The sequence below is a fragment of the Empidonax traillii genome, unplaced genomic scaffold, assembly GCF_003031625.1.
Source record: "Empidonax traillii isolate 1590-97213 ecotype Southwest subspecies unplaced genomic scaffold, ASM303162v1 scaffold556:size416722, whole genome shotgun sequence".
NCBI lineage: Eukaryota > Metazoa > Chordata > Aves > Passeriformes > Tyrannidae > Empidonax > Empidonax traillii.
The window spans coordinates 382,642-404,805 of NW_020955749.1; the positions used below are offsets into that span (position 1 = coordinate 382,642).

The 22,164-nt window shown below is 40.0% G+C and overlaps 1 protein-coding gene across 1 annotated transcript in view; it reads left to right on the top strand.

The window, feature by feature from the left end:
- DISC1 (DISC1 scaffold protein) overlaps positions 1-20,252 on the top strand; it is a 22,445-nt gene extending 2,193 nt beyond the window's left edge. The window contains exons 2-3 of the mRNA XM_027897725.1: positions 15,612-16,609; positions 20,127-20,252. Coding sequence (XP_027753526.1) covers positions 15,612-16,609; positions 20,127-20,252 — 1,124 coding nt within the window. The remainder of the gene's footprint in view (positions 1-15,611; positions 16,610-20,126) is intronic.
- Positions 20,253-22,164: the final 1,912 nt, after the last annotated feature.

The window sequence follows — 22,164 nt, forward strand, 5'->3', positions numbered from 1 at the left end:
CCCCATTTTAGTATTGTGTTTCTTTGAGCGAATTGTCTTTCTAATTGAGCAGAGACAGGCTGTGACCTTTTCTGGTTTTGGCCATAATGCATATTAATGACTCCTGTGGAAAGGGGTTTCCTTACCTCCTTTGGAGTATTGGCCTCCAAGGTGAACAGAAAGGAACCTGCAGAGTTGCCATAGTGATTTCCAAGTTCATCCTTACCATCTTGTGTCTTTTTCCAGAAAGCAGTCCTTTCATGCTGTGTCGCTTAGATTAGGATTGAACCCAGGATATGTTGTAATAGTATTCAATATTCTTGAAGGAAAACTGCTGAAAAACCCTTATGTGTTCGGAATGAACGTGCCTTTTGTAAATCAACAGTCACACGAGATAAAACTTGGCCCTCTGGCACTGAAGAAGGCTGCTGTGCCTATGTTAAGCATGGTAGTATCCTTATTTGAAGGTGTTTCCTTAATTCTGTATAACATTAACATTATTTAACACATTTTTCTTTCTTCTTCTTTAGTATATAGGCACAGATTCCATTAACAGCTCATCTGAAAAATGCTTTCAGGGAGAGATGTTTCTTTATCAAGCCTGCTGCTGTGGAAGCTGAGATCTGCTATGGACATACTTTGTTTGTTAAACATCAGTCTTCTGTGTGGAAATTGAATTAGCAATTGACATAGAGTTGCTCTCCTGTTTATTGATGCTGAGAATGTGAAGTGGCTTAATGAGTAATCTGAAGTCTGCAGGCAGAGGGGTGAGATCATGTGCTTGCCTCAAGTAGGGTTTCTTTGTTCGGTGTGATTCCTTTGGGACATGCAGAATTTGGATTCTGCTGCCCCTTTGTATGTACTGTAAAATGCTGCTTGCTCTGTTTCAGACCCTCCTTCATCTTACAGCCACGCTTCCTTCCAGGACAGCTCTTATTATCTCTGTGTGATAAATTTCTAATTGGGCCTTGCTGTCTAATGAGTATGATTGATGGCACTTTCTCTTCTTTCTCACCCCCTCCTCCGTTCCCCTCTTGCTGCCTTGCAAATATGTGTGTTAGTTGTGTGACCCTGATGTCAGGGTAAATTGTCTAGTTACTCTGCTCTTTTTGCCTTCTGTCACTCTGTTTATTTGTAACAGTGACAAGTGTAAAAAAAACCTCACCTAAATTAGATTTTACCATGAAAAGTAAATATTTACTACATAAACAGTGGTGTACTCAGAATTAGGGATGGGAAGTGGAAAATGCATTTTCTTCGTAGTGCTTAGTGCTTTAGTTTAAAAGTTGCATGCATTACCTCTATTTATGGATTGAATGAAACAGTAACCAAGCCAGAAGTACAAATGAACAGAAATTTGCTAAACACACTGTATGTATGCTCAGATTATTTAAAAAAAAAAAAGATATATTTTGTAGCAAAATTTAATGAGATTATAAAATCCCATTAAAAAAGAGCTCTATGGGAAAAGCGACTCCTTGAAAAAAGGAGCAGAATGAATGTCATGTGTGTGAACTTTCCTTTTTCTCTGCAGTGGCTGAAGAGCTGGTTGTTTGAAGGGGTTTAGTGTGCTCTTGTTGAAAGTTTTGCTTTGCTGGGCTGAGAGGTCAATTGGGCAGGAAACCATTACAGAGGAAAATCTCTTAGTAGGAAAACTTTAAGGCAACCTGTAGAGAAAAGTCAAGAGAGCATTCCAAAACTAAACAGGAACGGAAGGGTTAGTAGCTGTGGCATTGGTGTAGCTTCTCAAGACCCTGCTTAATTGTGAATAATAATGGAAAATTAGAATCGAATGATAGTGATGTTTTCAATGTGTCTGTAGATAATGAAGTTTGTCAATGGCTTCATGACTTTGCTGATTAATGGGGTGAGCAGCTTAGTCCCTAGCTCAGCTCATCTATCTGACAGCACTTTGAGTTTAAATCACCAGTCAGGCTTTTAGGTCTGAAAAATATGTTTTGAGCATTGAAGGAGACCATTCTTAGGGTCTCTTTGTTTTGTTTTTGGAAAGCCATAAAGTCTCCAGAGAGATTGGGAAGGGGAAGAATAGTGTTTTTATGCTAGTAAACTGCTTTCATGCCGTTTTAGTGGGATACTTAAAGTATTTTGCTACCGGTCTTTAATGACATGTTGGTAAGCATCCTTTCCACTGACATACCAGCTTAGTCTTATGGGTTATCACTCCTGTAGATATGCAGGCACCTGGAATGGTGCCTAGGAGAGACTACTTGCAAGACCAAATGCTTATAGCCACAGGGTTTTCCTTTATGTTCCTAATGCTTGTGGTCTGGTTGTTCCCCTTTCCCACACACATAAATGCCTTACTTCAGGGAAACACCGTGAGGTTCCAAGGAAGGAACATCACCAAGCCAGTTCAGTGTGGTAAATCCAGGCAGTCTCAGCTCCGTAAAGTATCTGACTCTTTGTTGCAAAGGCCAAGCTGATCATATCAAATTAGTTTTCTCCTCTTGTGGGAGAGCATGGCTTTGGGAACAAGAGCTTTCCATTCCCTGTTAGGATTTTGGACAAGGATGGTAACTGAGGCAGGGATGAGATTGAATTTCACTGTGCTGGTCTAAGTTCCAGGTGCTTCCTGTTGCTGAAGGCCCATGGAGACCCAGATGATGGAGAGAAATGGGCAGCACAGCCATTTGCTGGGGCCTGGCTGTTCCCGTTTTGTGAGTACCTGTCAGTATTTGCAGTAATAGCTCAGGCTGAGCTGTGGCTGTGTTGCATTCCTAGCTCTGCTCTTGCAGAGCCATAGGTACGCCAATCTTGGGAGAATGTGACAAACACCTGCTGAGTTTGGTGATTATTTATATTGCTGTAGTAAGACTTCCTTAACGTTAACATCTTTTTTGTTGCGATGTCCCCAGTGGGACCCCAGATGCGGATAGGGTGCAGGTATCTCTGCTTCAGCAGTGGTGTGGAATCTCAGGAGCATTGGATGCTCTCAGATACCCTGGATGGTCCCAGGCTATGCTGCCACTGCAGTGGGGCAGCACTGTTTTGCCAGGGCACTATGCTGAAAACTTGCTCTCTTTCTGCCAGAGCCCTTCTTTAGGGGAGTACATTTTTATTTGCTTAGAGCTGTGAAAATCTTGAGGAGACCCTCACTGAAATTGTGTGAGAAGGGCCTGGTCACTGTTGCCTCGAGTGCAGCATCAGAGCAGCTGATTTTCTGTGTGTTTTTGCTCCCAAACTAGTTAATAATCAACAGGTATTGTGTTTCCCTTTTCCCGGGGGAACCTGAACATGGTCATGGAGAGACAGCTGCTATAGTGTTTCCATGCATGTGGTCTGCTGGGATCTCGTACAGACTTGGCTATGAGAAGAGCTGTTTCACTTAATAATTCCCTCTGAGCGGTGCACCAGAGCTGGATGTCTGCTTCCTGTGAGAAGAATGAAGATGGGAAAATCCAGTTTTGCCAGGGGGTCTTGGATTGCTGTAAAGTCAGAAAAGATCAGCTTCCACTTTTCTTTGTATGCAGCAAGCAATAGTGATAAGGTATTTGTTTTTTTTAGCAGATTGAGAATTTTCCTGCTATGGTGCCAGCTTTTGCCAATGACAGAATTTTCCATGGGGTCATCTGTTCTAGGGTCAAGTTAGGAACCATTTCATGTTAGCCAAGGAGGTGTTTTCTGCCCACCTTGAATATAGTTACGGTGTATAGTTTTTCAGAAGTACGTTTGTTACCAAGTTTTTCTGTATGAGGTAGCACTGAGAGCTAGTGTTGCTGTTTTGGGAAGAACAATCCATAACAATTCTGATTGCCCTTTGTGAAACCTACTGACTTGCTCTGTTGTTCTTTAGGGCCTTCTGTTTATCCTTTAGAGTGCAGTTAGTAAGGTTTCCCATCTTTGGGTTGATGAGTCTGTATATTCATGCCATTCTCTTTCTGAATTAATTTCATATAATATTAAAATAATGTAGCTTTGTTATGACTAGTGACGGTGTGTAGCAACCCTTTTGTTGTGCTTCTGGTGAGTTTGGTGTGGCACTGAATTTTTTGATGAGAGTACAGACCTTTCTCCTGAATCTGGATGCACTCATACTTCTTACATTACTGCTTTGTGTGCTGCCCTTAGTGAAACTCTGTGTGCTTTGCCTGGCCATAAAGTTGGAAGCCTAGGCATTATGTGTGGCCTTAGCAAGTTTAAATTGGCTGTGGTTTTAATGCTGAGAGGCCAAGTGTGACTGTTCAGTATGAGCCATGAGAAGTACAAGTGATCTCTAATGACTTGAAAATCATGGTATAAAATATGAGAGGACTTTTTGAAAGGAGGATTACAATGCAGGGAGCAAGTAGGCAATAATAATCAAAATCGAACAGACCAGCTAAAGACAGTGCAGAGGACAATTAGGAATTCTGGGTAGCAGCCTGTGTATGTATTTTGAGCACCAGCATTGCTTAGTAGTGGAAGAAGAATAAGCCCAGCCCCAGAAATCCCTCAAAAACCAAACCAAGAAAGAGAAGAGGAGATATGGAAATAGCTGTATTTGCTACTTAGTTCAGTTATAGAGAACATATACACTTCTGTTACACTCATGGCTGCCTGATACAGCTGTGTGGCAGACTGTTCAGGTTTGACTTTTTCCCTGTTCATGTCATAATCAGACTTCATGGGCTGGATAGGGTAGTGGCAGTATTCCCTGGGCAGAGGTAGTCTTCCTCCTTGCCTTTCCAAGAAATTTGTGTGAGAGGCGGGTTTTGTTGCAGCTGTTCAGACGTGATGTTAGATTTTTCTGTGTGTGTAATGCCCTTGGAACCATTTAAGGGATTATGTTTTTGAAAGGCAAGTGTCTTCAGAGAGTTCTGCTCTCACAGATGGCTCCATCTTCTCCTCCAGTTGGCAAGCAGCCTAGGAAAAGGTATCCAGATAATTTTTAATGTAGTAAACCAAATAATGCCTTGAGAGAAATGCTCTCCAATATTTGTTACAGTCAATAAAAAAGCCTCAATAATAAGCATTTTGTGAAATAACTGCAGTAGATCAAAGTGACATCTAAGTGATGCTCAGGAGCGTTGTTAAATCACCAGCTAACTACTAAAGGCCTTCTGCTGTGGAACAATTGGAGTTCCTATGTTCTTATGCCTTATTGGGTCTGCCTTGCTTAAGGCCCTGACCGTCACCAAAGCTTGTGATTTCTTTTGTGTGTGTGCGTGTGTGTGCATGATGGATGCTTAAATACTGTTAGAGAACTTGTGTATTTCTAGTACTGAACTTTATTCTGAACTTTAGTCATTGAAAGTCAGCTGTTCTCAGCTTCCAGGATGTGACAGAACTATTGTTTGCAAATTTACTTGTGACTCCTTTGTGGAGTTAAATCAGGTAAGTTGCTTTCTTGCAAGGTTGGATGCATCTTCACAAATGAAACTCTTGAACTTTTGTTCTGTGTATAGTTAACTGGTGGAATACTGAAATCCTGACATATATATTTAAATCTTAGAGGTATAATGGGATAGTTTGGGCTGGAGGGAGCTTCAGATGGTCTCTGGTCCAATTCCCTGTTCAAAGCAGGACTGACTTTGAGGTTGTGTCAGGTTGCTCAGGGCTTTATCCTGTTGGTCCCTTAAAAGCTCCAAGGAGACTGCAACCTGCTCTACTTCTTGGCTGCTCTCAGGATGAAAAAGTTTTTCTTAGTATCCGGTTGGAATATTTTTTGTTTTGTTATGCCCATCTCTTGCTTGGCCTATCTCTGTGCACTGCTGTGTATGGCTTGCTGTCATCTTCTCTACTGGTATGTAATATCTTCAGAAAATTGTTACTAGTAGAGGGTAATTAGAGGGTCATTTCTAACATCTTTAGAAGCCTAAGAGTAGCACACTTGGCATTCTTTGATTTGCTTTCCTTTCTATAGCAGAAAATAGTATTACACTTAATGAAATTTACCATTGCTGCAAATATCTCTTTATACCCAAAGAGGGCATTCTAACCTCAAAGATGTTTTTATTTCTGCCTTCATGGCGCTCTCTCTGATGCAGAGTCCTTGCTTATGACTCAGACTTTAAGGTAATTTAAGTTCAAGACATTTCATATGTTTTTGTTCAATAAAGCACTATGACACTTTTATTGTACAGAAATGAAAACATGTCTTTTTAGTATCTCTTATAGTTTTATTGTCATCTCTTTGTTTCTGTAAGGCTAGTCATGCAAGGTGTTCCTGCTCACAGAGGTTTGGAAAGAGAGGACACTTTCTAGATTGTGAAACTTTTGCAAGTTTGTTCAAAATACCGTGAGTTTTCCGCTAGTCAGGAGAAAATTTAAAAGGCTTCCAGCATAAAGGTAGCACTGTTTCACTCAGAAATGAGAGGAGCCTGTCAATTAACTACTTATGTTTCTGGACTGTCTTAGTGGACTTCCTTGACACAGATAATTTATAAATATATTTTCCAGTCTCAGATCTGTGGATTAGTATAGACTTGTTTCAATTTGGAGTACACAAGTGTAGACAGGTTCAAGTCATTACAGATAAGTTAAGGAGTCATCTAAATATGATATTTACATTTGCTTCAAATTTCTGGTGAAAATGTGAGTTAAACCCGAAGTTTCAAGTAAAAATTCACTGGACAGGATGGCATTATTGCAGGGTCTGCCTCAGGGGGAACCTGTGTCTCTAAGGTTTGATAGTTTAGATAATATAAAGATAAAATTCCTTCTAAGTGCTACCTTTACATCTCCAATCTATTCCATGAAGGCAGGAGTTCTAAAGGTACAAAGCCTTAGGTGTATTCTGATAGCAAAAATACTTGTTTTCTAGCTGCCTTTCAGGAGTCCTGTTTTAGTAATTTTTCTGTCACGGGCATGTGTAGCTTCTCACATGGCCCGCTCTAACCACAAAGCAGTGCATCAGACCACTGCTGTACCTCAGAACTGATGGGATCAAATGTCTCTGAAAATGCATTGCTTTCCTTGAAAGGCAGCTGCAGCAGTTCTGCCTGCTACTTCTTAATAGTAATACTTGTCAGGAGTATTTATGTGTAAACCTGAAAGAAGCAGGGGAAGAAACCTGCTGCTGCTACTGCACTAGTAGTACCCGTGTAGCTGTCCCATATACCTGAAAGGGATAGGCAGATGCGAGCTACCTTGCACAGGATCCTGCTAATCCTGGATTCAGAATTCAGGTTTTCTAAAGCAAGTGATAAATTAAAAAAAAAATGAAAAGAAGGATTGAAAATAACGAGTTAACCATCTATATTTATTCTGGAAAATAGTTTGAATGACACTCAACGTTTTCCTCTGCCAAGCTTTTTGTTACTGAAGTAGATCTATTCAGGTGTGCATGTTTAACACCATATGGTACAATATGCACCTTTTTTATCCACTTAAAATGCTAAGCTGGATCTGGAATATGGTGACCTGAAAAACTGCTTCATTGGCTTATTCTTTTAATACACAGAATATTTTTGAAAGGCCAGTCTGTTTTTTGAGTGTACTTCTCATTATTTTTTTTAACTTGAAGTATTTTGCTGAAGACTGCTTCATTACAATATCACACAGAGTCCTTGGCACCCAAGAAACATCTGCAAGCTATCTCTTATAAGGGTACAATTTCCTTAAAGGCTAATACTACACTTTAATGGACCTGGGTAACAAAAGCAGACAGGTAAGGTTCAGTGAGAGGTGGCAGATCCTGTGACTTTGTACGTAGGTTGTAGTACTTTAGTGAATTACAAATAGCATGTGACAGAAATATGTTAAAAAAAAGTATGGCAAAAGCGTGTGCTTTTGTTGAGCAGCATAGACATTTGTTAATAAGTGAAGTGTAGCCTGTATTATTAGGTAATATATGTTAGCCCAGGGAGACTGTCAGAGTAAATCGTGGCAGGTAATTGTCTTGATTTCCTAGGCATGAATAGCAGTGATTTACAGTCATGGGAAAGAAGCTCTTTCAAGAGTGTTTTTATTGAGATGATCTCAAAGGGGATGAATGGAGTCAGTGTGCCTTTAGAGTGAGGTTTGGTTTAGATTGTCATACAAACTCTTGTGTGTGCTGTGAAAGAGGTAAAAGGAGCCCTGAGAACTGGCTGAAGTCCTGGTAGCTAAAAGGCTGAGCACCTGGAGGGAGGCGATGAAATGGGTGAACACAGCTGAAGTGGGGTTGGGTTCCTTTTAAATGCACCTAGGGAAGCCTAGAAACTTCTGAGCCCTGCTGATGGGAAGTGTGGAGTAGGAAGGCTATCCATCTAGGAAGGGATGGGGTTGTCTGAGGAGCTGGAGGGCCTGGATGCTCATAGGAAGAGGATTTTTGGAGGTAAGTTGAGGCATGCTTGTTTGCTGTTGTGAGAGAAATGCTGTCAAGGGGGGCATGAAGGGAGGCTTGTGCATGTTGGGGTCATCACAAAAAGAGTAAACTGGAAAGGACCAGAGAAATGGTATTGAGGAATGATATTGGAAAAGAGGGTATCTCTCTGTGGCTTTGAACATTGTTTGGAAGCTTTATTGTCGCTCTAGGCTGTGAAGTGTGACATATACAGAGTTTGCTCAAAGATCCAGGGCAGCAAATGGAATGATTTCTGGATCAACTCTCTTTTTCACTTGAAGAGAAATGAGCGCTTGGGTTGAGAGAAGTAACTGGGGAGCAAGGATTGAAATGGAAGTTGGTGTAAAAGAAGGCAGGGTGTGATGGGAGCGGTGAAAAGCGTGTGCAGTGTTGGGATGGAGACAAAAATTAGTAAAGTGACAGTCAAAGTAAATCTGTTGGTGTTGGTGATGTCCTCACTCAGTCTAGAGTCTGACTGGCTGCTGCTTGACTGTATCCCCTGATCCTTGTCTGCTTCAAGTGGAAGTCGAATGGCTTTTGATTGTGCATGAACGTGCTTTGGTCCTGTTGAGTCTTTAGTCTGCAGTCATGGTGTGAGGTGCAGGGGGTAACTCTCAGCTCCTGCCTGGAGCTGAGTAAGCAGTTGCTCGAATCGGTGTTCCTGCAGTACCTGGCGATGTGGTTTGGAAATACCAAGTTTGGCCTCTAATGCCAGGGCTCACACCTGGGAAGGTATGGACAGCTAGCTGTCTAGCACTGGTGGGTGCCTTCTTTGAGTGCTCTGTAACAATTTCTTGAGGTCTTCTCATCCTCTGTATTAATTGCCATTGTCTCTCTGTGCTGCCATGTGTGCTAAATTCTGTAATTCAATGCCATTGCCTTCTAGAGAGAAACCCTATTCTTGGAATGTTAATTTTTTTTTTTAATTCTTTTTAAGATATCTGACTTGCTCTAGGGAGAGTGACTTCTGTCGCACTGTATTTAGAAGGACCAGTGACTTCTGCTAGAAGAGAGGTGTTCTTGCCTGCGGTTAGCGTTCTCCTGCAGTTGCAGCAATATCTGCTATAGTAATTCTTCCAAAGCTTGTTCATAGATAATTTCAGAATTTTCTGAACAGTCTACTTTTCTCCTCCATGCTAGAGGAAAAGGATATAGCTGATGGGCTCACTTTTGTGCTCCCAGGCCCAATAAAACAAACTTCCAACTTCTCTTTTGTCTGTCTACAGGCATGGGTAAGGGTTGTAAAGGTCAAGCCGTACTCTCAGCAAAGGTCTCAAGAGGGATATTGTGTGTGTCTTTCCTGCTTAGCAGTGAAGGTCTCCAAGGGAGCTGCAGTCTGCTTGCTGGAGCACAAAGGTTGACCCCTCGCAGGTTATAGCATCTGCAGGCTGATGATGATGCTGAGTAATCTCTTGGCATTTAGCAAGGACTTGTGTTAACTGAAGTCACTTGTGTCGCTGTTGAGGATGGGAGAGCAGTGTTGCAGTCTGTGCCTCGTGGGTTCAGCTGAGAATTTCATCTTGCCACTTGGAGTGTCAATTTATTGTCAGCTGGTAAAAGTACAGTCCACACAGTTGCTGCTGCAAAGAATACCTGAATACAGAAATTTTTTTGGAGCATAAAGAGTTGCAGGGCTTCATGTGAAGCCCTGAGATTTTAATTTCAGGGGAGCAGGGTGAGGGACCAGCACCACTTGTTTTGCCTTCCTTCTAGCTACAGGTTGGCCTTGTGTCCTGTGCATAGCTAGCTGCAACTGCAGTTTGTGTTCATGCCTGGCTTTTACAGTAGCTTGTATTTAAGCTGTGTCCTGGGGTAGCATGCTATCTGTGGGAAGCTAGTGCTCAGGTTTCCTTGTGTCTGCAGCTCTGTTCCGTCTCCATTGTTGCCTAGGCCTCATGGGCATTGCATCTGACAGCCCGTAAGGTGAACCTCGTTCATCAGGCAAAGGAAGGGCATTTGTCCTAGGACTTTGATATTAAATTGTAAAGCTAAAAGAATTTGGACTCCTCACCCTTGGCGATATAGGAACTGCCACGTTGTTTTATTTTCATTATATGTGATCACTACTGAGCTGTTAAGAGAAAATTACTTTCTATTTCTGTAAACTCAATTCTGGTTTCAGACTGACTGTGCATCAGATGCTTAATTTGGAACCCACTCTCTTGGTGAAATTAAAAATTCAAATCTCCAAGCTGGAGCACTCAAACTGTGCTTGAATTAGGAATTGACTGCTGTCAATGTGCTCTCACACTTCACTTTTTTTTTTTTTCTTTTTTAATTCTTCCCTCCCCTCTCACCCCCCCGATGAGTTTTATATTAGAGTCTTGCTGTAGATGATCTGACTGAGCAGAAGTAGTGGGAATCCATGCTGTCACTCTGTAGACAGAGTGATGAAAGAGAAGTGTGTTGTGTTAAATAGACCATTCTTGAAAAGAACTGCTGTGTACTAATTTCGTAGTTTCACGCATGTTTGGTGAAATACTTTTATGGGATATGATATGACTGCAAACCCATTAAGTGTTGTTTGCAAATTAATTTATGACCTAAGCAAACTTCAGTTTCTATGCAATATCCTTGCCCCTCTATTTTTACATAATATTTAAAGCTGTTGTCAGATCTTGACTGAAAGAACGGGATGTTCTCTCCACTTCAGATGTTTGCATGGGCTGCCTCTACAGAATTTTGCATTGAAACAGGGAACAAAAGGTTTTTTCTCCATGAAGAACAACAAAACTTATAACTACACCCCCCAACTCCTGAAATAAGCATTGATTTTTCTATTGTGAATATTCTCTGTAGGCTTGCAACTTCTGTGTCCATCTGCCTCTTTGAAAAGTGCATAAATTATTCTCAGTTAGTTAACTAGAAGTTAAAGAAAATTATACTTAAAGGTTTGGAAAAAATTGGGCTGGATATTTGTGGGGAAGTGCCTTCTGTGCCAAAGGCACCCAGTGCTGGTGCTGGCTTTTTTTTCCAGACCTACTTGTGTTGTCCCCCCCGGGTGTTTTGTTGTCCATCAGATGGTTGACAGGATGGATTGATTAGCTTGGTGTAGGGTAATTGATGACTTGGGAGCCTGAAAACTGTTGTTAGGCAGCGAGTTACGTGAGTTTGGCAGTTCTAGCTGGCCAAGGTTGATTGATATCCGTGGGTTCGTTGAAATGTATCAGTGAGTTGTGTAAGGAGGTTTAGAGAGTGATTTGGGTTGAGGCTCATCAACCACAGATGAATTTGGGAAGTGAGATGTAATAACAGCTGGAGAAGGAGAAGTATGAGGAGTGTCTGCAACAGGATTACACTAATGTTTTTATTGCAAAGGTCTTGGGCTTTCCTGGCTTTTTTTGCTTGGGACTTCTGTAACAGAGCCTCTTTTAACAGAGGCTATGTTGGGATCAGTGCCATCTTATTTTGAATATTTAGTGGTATCTTTGAAACTCAGCAAATGAGTCAAACTGTAACTGATTAGGAACCTGCAACATTTTATGTATTTCTATGACTTAGGAACTGAACAGTAATAGTTATTGTCATGTCAGATTGATTAATCCTTCAGAATAGTTCCTTTCTGTTCCTGATAGGTTAAACATTTGTGTATGTTTGTAAATAATAAATATTTTCATCTCACTTACTTTGTTTGTGTACAGTTTAATGCAGGTGTTTAAGGCTTCCTTAACATAAAAAGCACTACAGAAATTGCTTGGAGCAGTACTTTGATAGTTGGCTTTGAATATGACTAAATACCTTTTCTTCCTCACCACGGTTACCACCCACAAATGCTGTGAAGGTGAATTTGTTATTCTAATAAAAATCAGTTGTGTGTAATATACGTGTATTCAGATAGTCAAGCTATCTTTAAAACTGCATATATAATTTCTCACTTACTTTCAGAAAGGACTTGATGAGCTTCCAAGCCTTTTGCATTACATGCTTAAGGCTGGAGTGAGGAGGCGATTGCTTCAGAGTTTCTGTACTGATCTGTAAAATTCTAGTCTACTTAACAAAAATGTAAGGTGTTACACTTTTCTATCCACAGATGCTACTAGAGCTTTTGATCAAAAACCTGAAATGCCGCTTTTGTGGCTGAAAACAGAGACTGATGATCTAAAATAAATTAGATGATCGCTGTTCTTTAGCATCAGACTGGCTACAAGAGAATGTGCTCTTTTCATCAGTGGGAAATGCTCTTCCTCTCTTTCTCGCTTCACCTCTCCCTCTTTCATCTCACTGGTGTGAACTAAGATGTGAACAACATTGCTTTATGACAATAGACTATTTTCTTTTTCCCTCTGCTCTGGATGTGAACTGTTAGCTTTTATGAAATATCGGTCATCAGGAAAGATTGCTGTAGTGAAAGAGCTGTTATGATTATTTCTGGGCTTTCATAATTTGAAGTAAGTTGCACATACTTGCCATTAGAATATATGTTGCATCATCTTCCAAGATTGTAAAATATATTTTTTTAAAGAAGTTGATTTGTAATATTACAATCGAAAGGCTCTTCCATTTGGGACTTTACTCTTTTTCTAAATGCGCGTCTGATATAATGCACGACACACTATAATGTAGGATTTAAAAATTACCTTCAGTTGTTTCCATTCTGATAGTCTTGTAGTTAATTGCCAAATGTTATTTGATGTTCTTGAAATTGAGAGAATTATAAGACAAATTTGCGACCTGTCTTTATTTAACAAGATAGCTGAATTGGTTCAGTGTAGTTTCTGTATCTGATGTGCAGACACAGCAAGCTATGGTTGAAAGGCTATGCAGAGAAACAAAGTCTCTGTAACTATATTTCAGATATGTGATGATAAACAACTGAAATCATTCTGATCTTGAGAAAAGGGACATGGCAGAAGTGTAAACAGTGCCCAAACAGTATTGCTATGCCCAAAGCCATAGTAACTTCCGAGCTGAGTTTTGTGATGTCTGAGAGCATTGTGAGTGCTCTGTAGATGGAGCTGGGGATCAAGCTGTGGCCACCGACTCCTCCCTCCCTTATCCTTTGGGCAAAGGTGTGAATGTTCATGTTGATCCCAGCTCTGTCCACTCTGCCTCCTCTGGATGGATCGTGGCTTGGAGTATAATCTTGAGGATAACTCAGACAGTGGTCTGTTCTGGTGTCCAGGTGAGCGACTTGTGCTGCTGGACTCACTGGGAGACAGACCTGGAGTCCATAAAAGAGCTAAATGCCAAACCTGCCTAGAGGGTTACCTGCAAATATTGTGAGGACTGCAGAGATGTGTGGGTTTTGTGTGAACTTGATGAGGATACTGGAATTGTACCCCTTTGGCTCCAATAATATTTAGAATTGCATCCAGTTCACTTGGTGTTAATATCTAGTGCTTTGGCCAATTTAAACCCTATTTACATTAGCTTAGTTTAAATTTGGTATTTAAAGAGCTGTAATTATCTGTCTGCTTTAGAAATTCATAGTGATTTAGTGAGATCATTTTTAAACTGATTTTAATTAAACCAGAGAACCTTTTACATTTTTACAGACAAGACCTGTGACTAGCCTTTTTAAATGGTGAGGAAGTATATGCAGTCCTGGAATTACTTTTTTCTGCGTGACTGATTTCTTCTGCTGAAGTCAAATTTAGGCTGTTGTTTTGTATATAAACTGAAAGAATTAAATTCTAAAGAACATTTTGTTCGAAATTTTTTTCCCTTGCTCCAAGCGTGGTTCCTGTTTGTTAAGACTTCTATTAAATTACTGCCAGTACAGCATTTCACTGTCTTTTTATAGTAGACGGGCTGATGGACTCTGTGACCTTTTTTACTTCTGATTTCTGTGATGTTTTTTTCCTCAGACAAAAGAGAATGTAAGAGACAGCTGGGATATTCTAATTTATGGTGATAGGAAGCAGAATACAGAGGTTTAACTGCAGTCTCATGGTGAGATGTGCCACTATTCTAGTATATGGAAAATGTATAAATTGCTTTTGTTGAAGGTTATTTGGAGAGAATGTAATGAATGTTGGGAAAATTCTCATGGGAAGTTTCAGGTCTAATGCTAAATTCTTGTATGGGATGTCATTGTAGTGAGGTGTGTATGAGACCTGTGTTAGGAGTTGCTGGAGAGTTTAGATTGTGTGCACATCTGTCAATGTAAAAATTGACAAAGGGTCATGATGAGAGATGAATATTAAATGCAAAGAAAAAAAATCCGAAACTTGTGTTCTTGGAAGAGCTCTGTGTGGGGGATAAGAATATTTCTAATACCCGAGATTCTGGCAATTTGATTCTGTTTCAGTGATTAGAGGGCATAATTCAGCCAGTCACCAGATCCCCTTGAAGGGTGATTCTGGCAAATAGGTCCAGTCAATATGTTTTCGTGTTACAAAATGGATGATAGTGCAAAGCTTGTATTCCCATTACTGTAGTCAGGACAGACAAATGGAATACCTTTTAACTAGCAGTAAATCCATGAGAAACTGAAAGTAGTTGCCATGTAATCTTTCACCCATAATGTATATAGAAATAAACAGAAAACACAGACAGGACATCAATTCTGATGTCCTGCTTTTAATGTTCACTGTGATTTTTATCTTGGGGTTTTTTTGGTTGGTTTTTTGTTTGTTTGTTTTCTATTCTCTGCAAACAGCAATCATCTATGTAAGTAAGGTATGTGTGGGGAAATAGTTACTGAGCAAAGGCCCTTCCTTAATGATATTAATACGTCAGTAATGCTACAAAGCGTTAGCTTTCTAGGATGATGGCTCTGCATGGAAAGCTTCTCCTTTAACTCTACATTTTGCACAATAGGTAGTACCATAAATCTAAATGACAACTTCTACAATATTTCATTAAACTGATACCTGCAACCACAGGGTGCTACAGAATTGCATCTGTTCTGGAAGCAGAATCTGAACCACTTGCTACTCATACTATTAAAGTATGGTTATAGACATAAGAAACTGGACACAAACAACAAGAGGTTATGAACAAAATTTCTTTGTGAGTATGGTTCTCACTTTTTTGGATGTAGATTCAGTCCTGTCTTAGATGTGCTTGTAAGTCTGCAATCATTCTGAATCAGAGATAATTGAAGTCTGTACTTTAATGTGCTGTTAAGCAAGTTGAGAATGAAAAAGTAGAGTGGTATTGTGAATAGGGAAGATGATGTGATTCATTGTACTCAGGTTTGTGTCCTGATGGACAAGATTGTGTTAGTGGGTTCACTTAAAACCAGGTGCAAACTCTTTAGAAAGTGAATGAATACATGCAGTGTTCTCTATCTGCAGAATGGTCGTTGTCTTTGTTTTGCTGAAATGGAAAGCCGTGAGTGCTGCTTGAAATTTCAGAAACAATTGTTAAGCCTATAAAACTACAGAAGCATTTCACTGACTTTTTTTTTCTCTCCCTCCAGATGATCACCAGCAATTAATGCCTGCAGGCTCCCTTCGTAAAAAGAAACTGGCAAAAAGACCTGGATACATGAGGCCAGAAGCTCAGCAGCAGATAGAGTTTCGGTCCCTTGGTGCCTGCAAACCATTCAGACCAGGAGAGCTCCAACATGGAAGGCAGGGCTGTGGAGACTTTGAGAACTGCGCTCTATGCAGACAATGCCAAAATAACTTTGAATTCCCGCGCTGTAGTGTGGTTAGTAGTGTTGTAGTTCCTGCTGATGGGGTAACAACGTTGACCACTATTGGAAATATGCCGGGATGCTGCAAAAATCTATCGTGTTGCAAGAGTCCAGGGTCAGAAAACACAGTGACAGCAGCTTACCCTGCTGCTGCAACAAGCAAAGGAGATGTTTCTGCTGTATGCTGTACGGGGCAGAAAAGCCACAGTACAAATGTGAGCAAGCCCCCAAATATGTATGCTTTGGATGGGACAGAAGTGAATAACAACTGTGAATATCAAAACAGAGATGATATTTCTCATTCTGCTGTTGCACACAATAGTTTAGATAGTTTTAGTTCAAATTTCAGCTTCATACAGCTCTCCCTGAACTCAATCTCTGGAGTAAATGATGTTGAACTCAAATCAACTGTTGAAGAAGCTGAGATTGTTCTGCATCCCAAAACCACAGGAAGTCTGCAGAAGCCAGAGGAGATGTCACAAACTCATGAGAACTTGGGAGATTTGTGTTGCTTCTCCAGGTCCAGTGAGGATTTGGAGCATGAACATGAGAGCCACGAACTTGATGAATTACAGGACTGTGAGACTGTCTCTCTCTCAGATATAGATGCAAAATTTTCATATTCTACAGATTCCTTGGATGCAGCATCTGCTGGCTCTTCTGTCACCTCAGGCTATGAAAGTAGCTTTACTGTTAATGACCGTAACTGGGATATTTTGATGAAAAAATATGAACCAGTGCTGCAAGATTGCTTGCTTGGCAACCGCAGTACAATGAAGGTCAGTAATCTCACTTTGTTTTTGATTCCTCTCCCTGGCCCTCAAAAAAAATTTTTTTTTTACAGTTCTGAAATCAAAGTTTATGTTGGAGTTCAGATACTAATGGCTTTTGTAGCATTTGCTGAAAAAGTTTTACGGTAGTGCTCTGTATGAAAGAAGTGAGAGAACAGATTTTGTTTGGTTTTTCAAAAAAAAGGTGATGTTGTTGCAGTACCCTGTTTTTATGTTCTACTGAAACTCACTTCCAATGTCACACATCAGTTTCTGAATTCAGTAAACACCATTTTCTTTCATAGGTGGCTTTTTTTTTTCTGCCATTTGGAGTATATGCAGTACAAAATTTGGGGGTGATAATAACTCTTTTCTTGAAGCATCATGATTTAACAGTGTGAAACTTCTTAACTGGAAATGTTTAAGTTTAGCCAGAGATTTCTTGGAGTGAGGCAACTGTGTGAGAGTAGCATGTAATTTAATAGATGGGTACTCTCTCCACTTGAAGAAAAATGGGCGTCAAGTCCCTCTCTGCCTCCATCTGGGAATTGAACATTTTTTTTTTTTTTTTCCTTCCATCCCAGAGGAGTAGTGAGCAGTGAGTCAGGAGTCTTTATTTCTGCATATATGTATATACCCACATTTATACCTGCAACATATACAGGCAATCATTCACTGTGTTCTTTCTGGGAGAAGGGTAGGGAAATTTTAAGAAGGACCAGCTGTGTTTTGTTATGAGGTTTTTGGGATGGTAGGGTGGGCATTGAAGGAAAATAATTGAGTTTACCTGGTGAAAGGAAAGAAATACTAGATTTGTTATGTAACCAGGAAGCAGTAATCTAGAGATTAATATGGACACAATGCATTTCACTAATTTGTTCAAGGTGCACTGAGTAGGTGGTCAGGTTTTTCTGGTGTGCTGGGCTTTTTGTTTGGTTTTTGCTGTTGGGTTGGTTGGATTTTTTTAATTGTCTCACTAGTGCCTTTCAGAAACTCAGATTCTTGTGACTTCTCAGCTCAGACACGTACCTGTTGAGATGCACTGTATTGACTTTAGGCCTGATGAAACAACCTGCTCTGGGGAGACTTAGCACAGCCCTGCTGTCTGGGTAAGACAGAAGGTTGAGAAACTTCTACTATTGCTTTTTTCTGCGTGACATCTGACCTGGGCCTGCAATGCTCTCTAATACTTTCTATAGAGGATGCATGTAGAACTCAAACTAGGTTCTCTTATTTACAGACTTCACACACATTGACATGGAGCAGTTTCTTTGGCTTCATGCCTGGAACGACAATGCACCTGTGATCTGGGATGTTTTAGGAAATTATTTGCTACAAATTTGGGAATATATAACACAATCAAAATAGGAAGTTACTTTTCTTTCTTTTCAGTATGTTTATTTGATAAGCGCAAATGAAACATTGCTATCTTTAATTTCTGTATTCATTAATTCACTGAAAGGAGAACTGGGGACTTGTGCCCTCAGATGTCTTTGGCCTTGGTTAGCCAGTTGTGTATGTTGAATTTGAAGCACCTTCCTATTGTAATGATTATGAGAAAGTCTCAAAGTTTTCAGAAAGGAACAAAGGCAACTGTAGTCAAGAAAAGGAGATAATACCGAAATTGTTAAAATTATACTTTCTCTGTACTTAAAACCAAAAAGTGATCATGATTTAGTACAGATTTAGGACATGCCACCGCTGAAGCAGCTCTTTTATTAGTTGAGCTCGAAATGTCTTACCAGCCTGCAAATAGAAAGCACTTTACTGTGGCAGCATCAGTCAGTTTGCCGTGGGCGAGCCTGGGCTGTGGTACCCAAGCAGATTTTAAATGACCTGCTGCTGTAGCATGTGATGGAATAAACACTGCAAACAGCAGCAAAGCTGTACTTGCAGTATAGGTGGTTGTTATACATCATATACGTGAAAAAAAGTGTCATTTGAATCGTTCCTGCTGCAGGGTTCTTTAAAGCTCTATCAAAAGTCAGGCATAAAATACAGAAAATAGTTTACGATGAGAATTCAGAGCTCCTCTCTTCAGTATCTTATGCGTTCCTCAACAGCCTCAGAGAAAAAAGATTGGAGTTTCAGGATGTGAAAACCAAAATAAAATAAAGCCTTGAGGAAATGGGAATTTATACAATGTTTTTTGTTTGTTTTTCTTCTGGGACCTCCTATAGGCTATTATTAATCAGCCATTTTTGGATGCTTTTCTGGCTTTATTTTTTACAGTTCTTTTGTGACTAGTCCCTTTCACGTAACACGTTTAGAAGGGTTATCCTGAATTTAAAGGTCTTGTCTAATTTGTGTGTTGATTGTGTAGTCTCAATAACTGAGTGCTTCTATGAAGTTGTTGACTGGCTGTACCTATTTTTCTCTATTCAATTTAGAGTTTAATTATAGGGATAAAATATGAAAGAGTTTCGGGGAGGAGAGAAATATTCTGTAAATGTAGAATGTCTAAAGTATGGATTTTCTTGTGTTAGAAAATGCTTTCCCAAGCACGTTCAGGCTTTGGACTTTAGGAATATATGCTGCTTTTTTTTTCCAGGCTTACCTTTTCCAGTGCTGATATTGCCTTGTTTGGTACCGGTTATGTATAAATTTAATAAGAGAGAAACACATTTCAGTCTTGTAACTGTAGTCATGCTAAGCTATGGCTGGCATGGCAATGAGGAGAGGACTAAACCTACCTTGTAACCAATTTCTTTTTACAGTAAAATCTTGAAAAGGCCTTGGAATGTACACCTAGCCTTACAAATTCTTAATAAATTTAGAACTTTAAAGTTTTACACTCTTTGATGTTAACAAAGAGAAACATTAGCTCTGAAATAAAACTTTATTATGGTAGAATTTTCTTTTTGGGTGTGAGATAGCACTCTGTATGTGGTTTAGGTATTCTTGGCATTCTGCTTTTTTCCTCATCTAGCATTTGCATTGTGAGCTGTAAATGCAAACATCAACATTATTTAGATGAGCCTAAATTGTATTTTAATGAAACTTCATTGGGTGTATATGAATACTGTCTTCTGACCCATAACATGAGTGTACCTGTTCCAAAATATTCATACTGCATTTCTCTTTCTAGTTACAGAATAAAACGTGGTTTGCATATGGAAACTTTGTATTCTGTGCAAAACTCAGGCAAAAAATTGTTGGAGTGGGCTCGGGAACACAGGGTTGAGTACAGTGTGAACAGAAGTGTATGTCATGCTGACAGAATCCTCTAATAATCCTACTTTGATTTAGTCAAAGGGTGAAAAATATCCTGCAGTCACATGATCTCCTTTGCTTTTCAAGAAATATCATTTGTTATTCCCTGTATGTGTTTGGACTAAAGCCATGCTTGGCTCAAGTAGCTTCAATTCAACTGACTTCCAAATAGGTCTGGCTAATCAGCAAATACTGGGCTTAACTATCAAAATTTGGTCATTGTAGTGATGTAGTAAGCTATTATGTAGAGGTTAATAGTCTAAATATTTTTAAATGCAGCTTCTTCATAATTAACCTTTTTTTCTTTGCATAGATAAAATCCTTGATCTTACGGCTTCAGAGGCTTCAGGAAAAAGCAATAGAGGAAGATGACTATGATAGAGGTGAGAATTGCTCCCCCCTATTCTCCACTGGATCATGCTTCTCTTTTCTCTCTTAATTTTATTTTATATTTCCTGCATAGCAGTGGGAAGGTGTGAAAGAGTAGTTCAATGAACTGTGTTCTTTATTCTGTTGTGTGGCAGGAAGCAAATTAAAGTAGGTCAGCAGCAGGTAGCAACAGTTTTTATTTTCTTGAGCCACATCACCGTGTGGGAAGGTTGAAATCCAAATATCCACCATCTGGATCAGCTGTTTTGAAGCAGCATGAATTTAAAAAAATTGCAGAAATGAATGAAAGCTTTAAAAGGAGAAAGGACAGGCACTGGCTGCTGACAGAGTGAGATTTGTTGCTTGCCACATTTAGTCATGACGCTACAACAGGGCTCAAACACAGAAATAAGGTCAGTAGCTATTATAAAAGTGAATGATACTGTCCTGTGGGATTAACTTGATGTCTCTGAATTCAGTCAAAACCAACTAGAGAATATGGTGATGATAGAGTTGCTGGTAAATAGCGGTCTTGGAATAGTGCTTTTCCTTTCAAATGCCTTGGCACTTCTGATAAACTCTGTGTGTGAGCACATTAATAATTAAGCATCTATTAACACACATATTAGGTTTCTTCTTGTTTCCTGCTCTGATAGTCTGAGTTCAGGTGCTCATGTTTTGATAGTCTTGAGGTTCTAGGTTAAATTCTTCCCACTAGATCTGTAATCAGTTGGAAAACCCTGCAAACATGTCAGTAAAATATGCACGAATATGCGTGAATTCAGAGAATAAGACTGAAAAAAAGATATCTCCTTTCCTGCTGCTTTTTTACTCTCAGCTTTTAGACATTGGGCAGCGGTCAGAACTTATGGTTTGCCTTTCCAAATGAATGTGTGATGCTTTGCAGTTGCACTATGACTGTTCCCCTGCCCTCAAAGAAGTTTCCAAGGTGATGTAAATGTGTTTTAATAGTGTGTAGGGAGTAGGTGTGTAGCCCTTTTGCAAGAGTGGTTCTGTTGGCCTCTTACAGGTTTGCCTGTGTATAGGAGAAGAGTCTGCTACTGTCACAAGTCATTCTTTTAGTGTGGCATCTCCTAATGGGGACAACTTTTAGGTACATTAAAAGCTAAGGATGTTTTAGGTATTCATGGGTTTAATCTCTGTCAAACAGACATTATTCATGTGTGAGCTTTACACGTGTAACACTCATAACTCTTCTTTTTCTAGTGCCTGTGGGTTGAGCTCATAGTTGGAGACTTCCCAACACCTGTGTGCTTGGTGTGCGTGGTTACCACAGATTCCAGCTGGGATTCTCTGGGCAGTCAGCCACTCTGACAGCAGAATTTCGGTGTGTCAGGTGTGACATCTCCTTGTGGTGCCACATAGTCATTGACCATAGGGAAAAATGATGTCTCGAATCTTGCACAGAAAGCCCTTGTGAAGTTTTCCTGGATGCTAGTCTTGTACCCTTAAAACAGGACCAACTTTCTGTTGACCATCACTTTATCAACTACCCTTTTCAGTTCCACCTTGGTTATCAAGCAGGTAGCACAGAGGATGTTTGCATTAATTCCCCTCAGAAAAATGATCTGGTGAAATGTTATTTCACCAGGTATTGTGAACACAGAGAGAAAAAGTGGCAGCAGTACAAAGGTGGTGAGGAGCATCCGCTGGTGGTATTGCTGTTTTCTGTGCCAAGTCTGGTATATATAGACAGAAAACATTTGTCCTGATATATGACTAGATAATGAAGTGCTTGAGAAACTTCACCTTGGGTTCTTCCATCCCTTTGAAAACTGGGAGTCCATCCTGAGACACCGTTGTTCTTAGAAAATGCCATGCTTCAAGTATGCTTGTGACCATGCATCCTTAATTTTATTAATTCCTGGCTTTTGAATCCTTGACCTGCTTTCTGTCATAACTGATCTTTGTTCCTCTTTTGATACAACTGTGAAACAGAGGGGTTTTGTGACTGCTTTCCA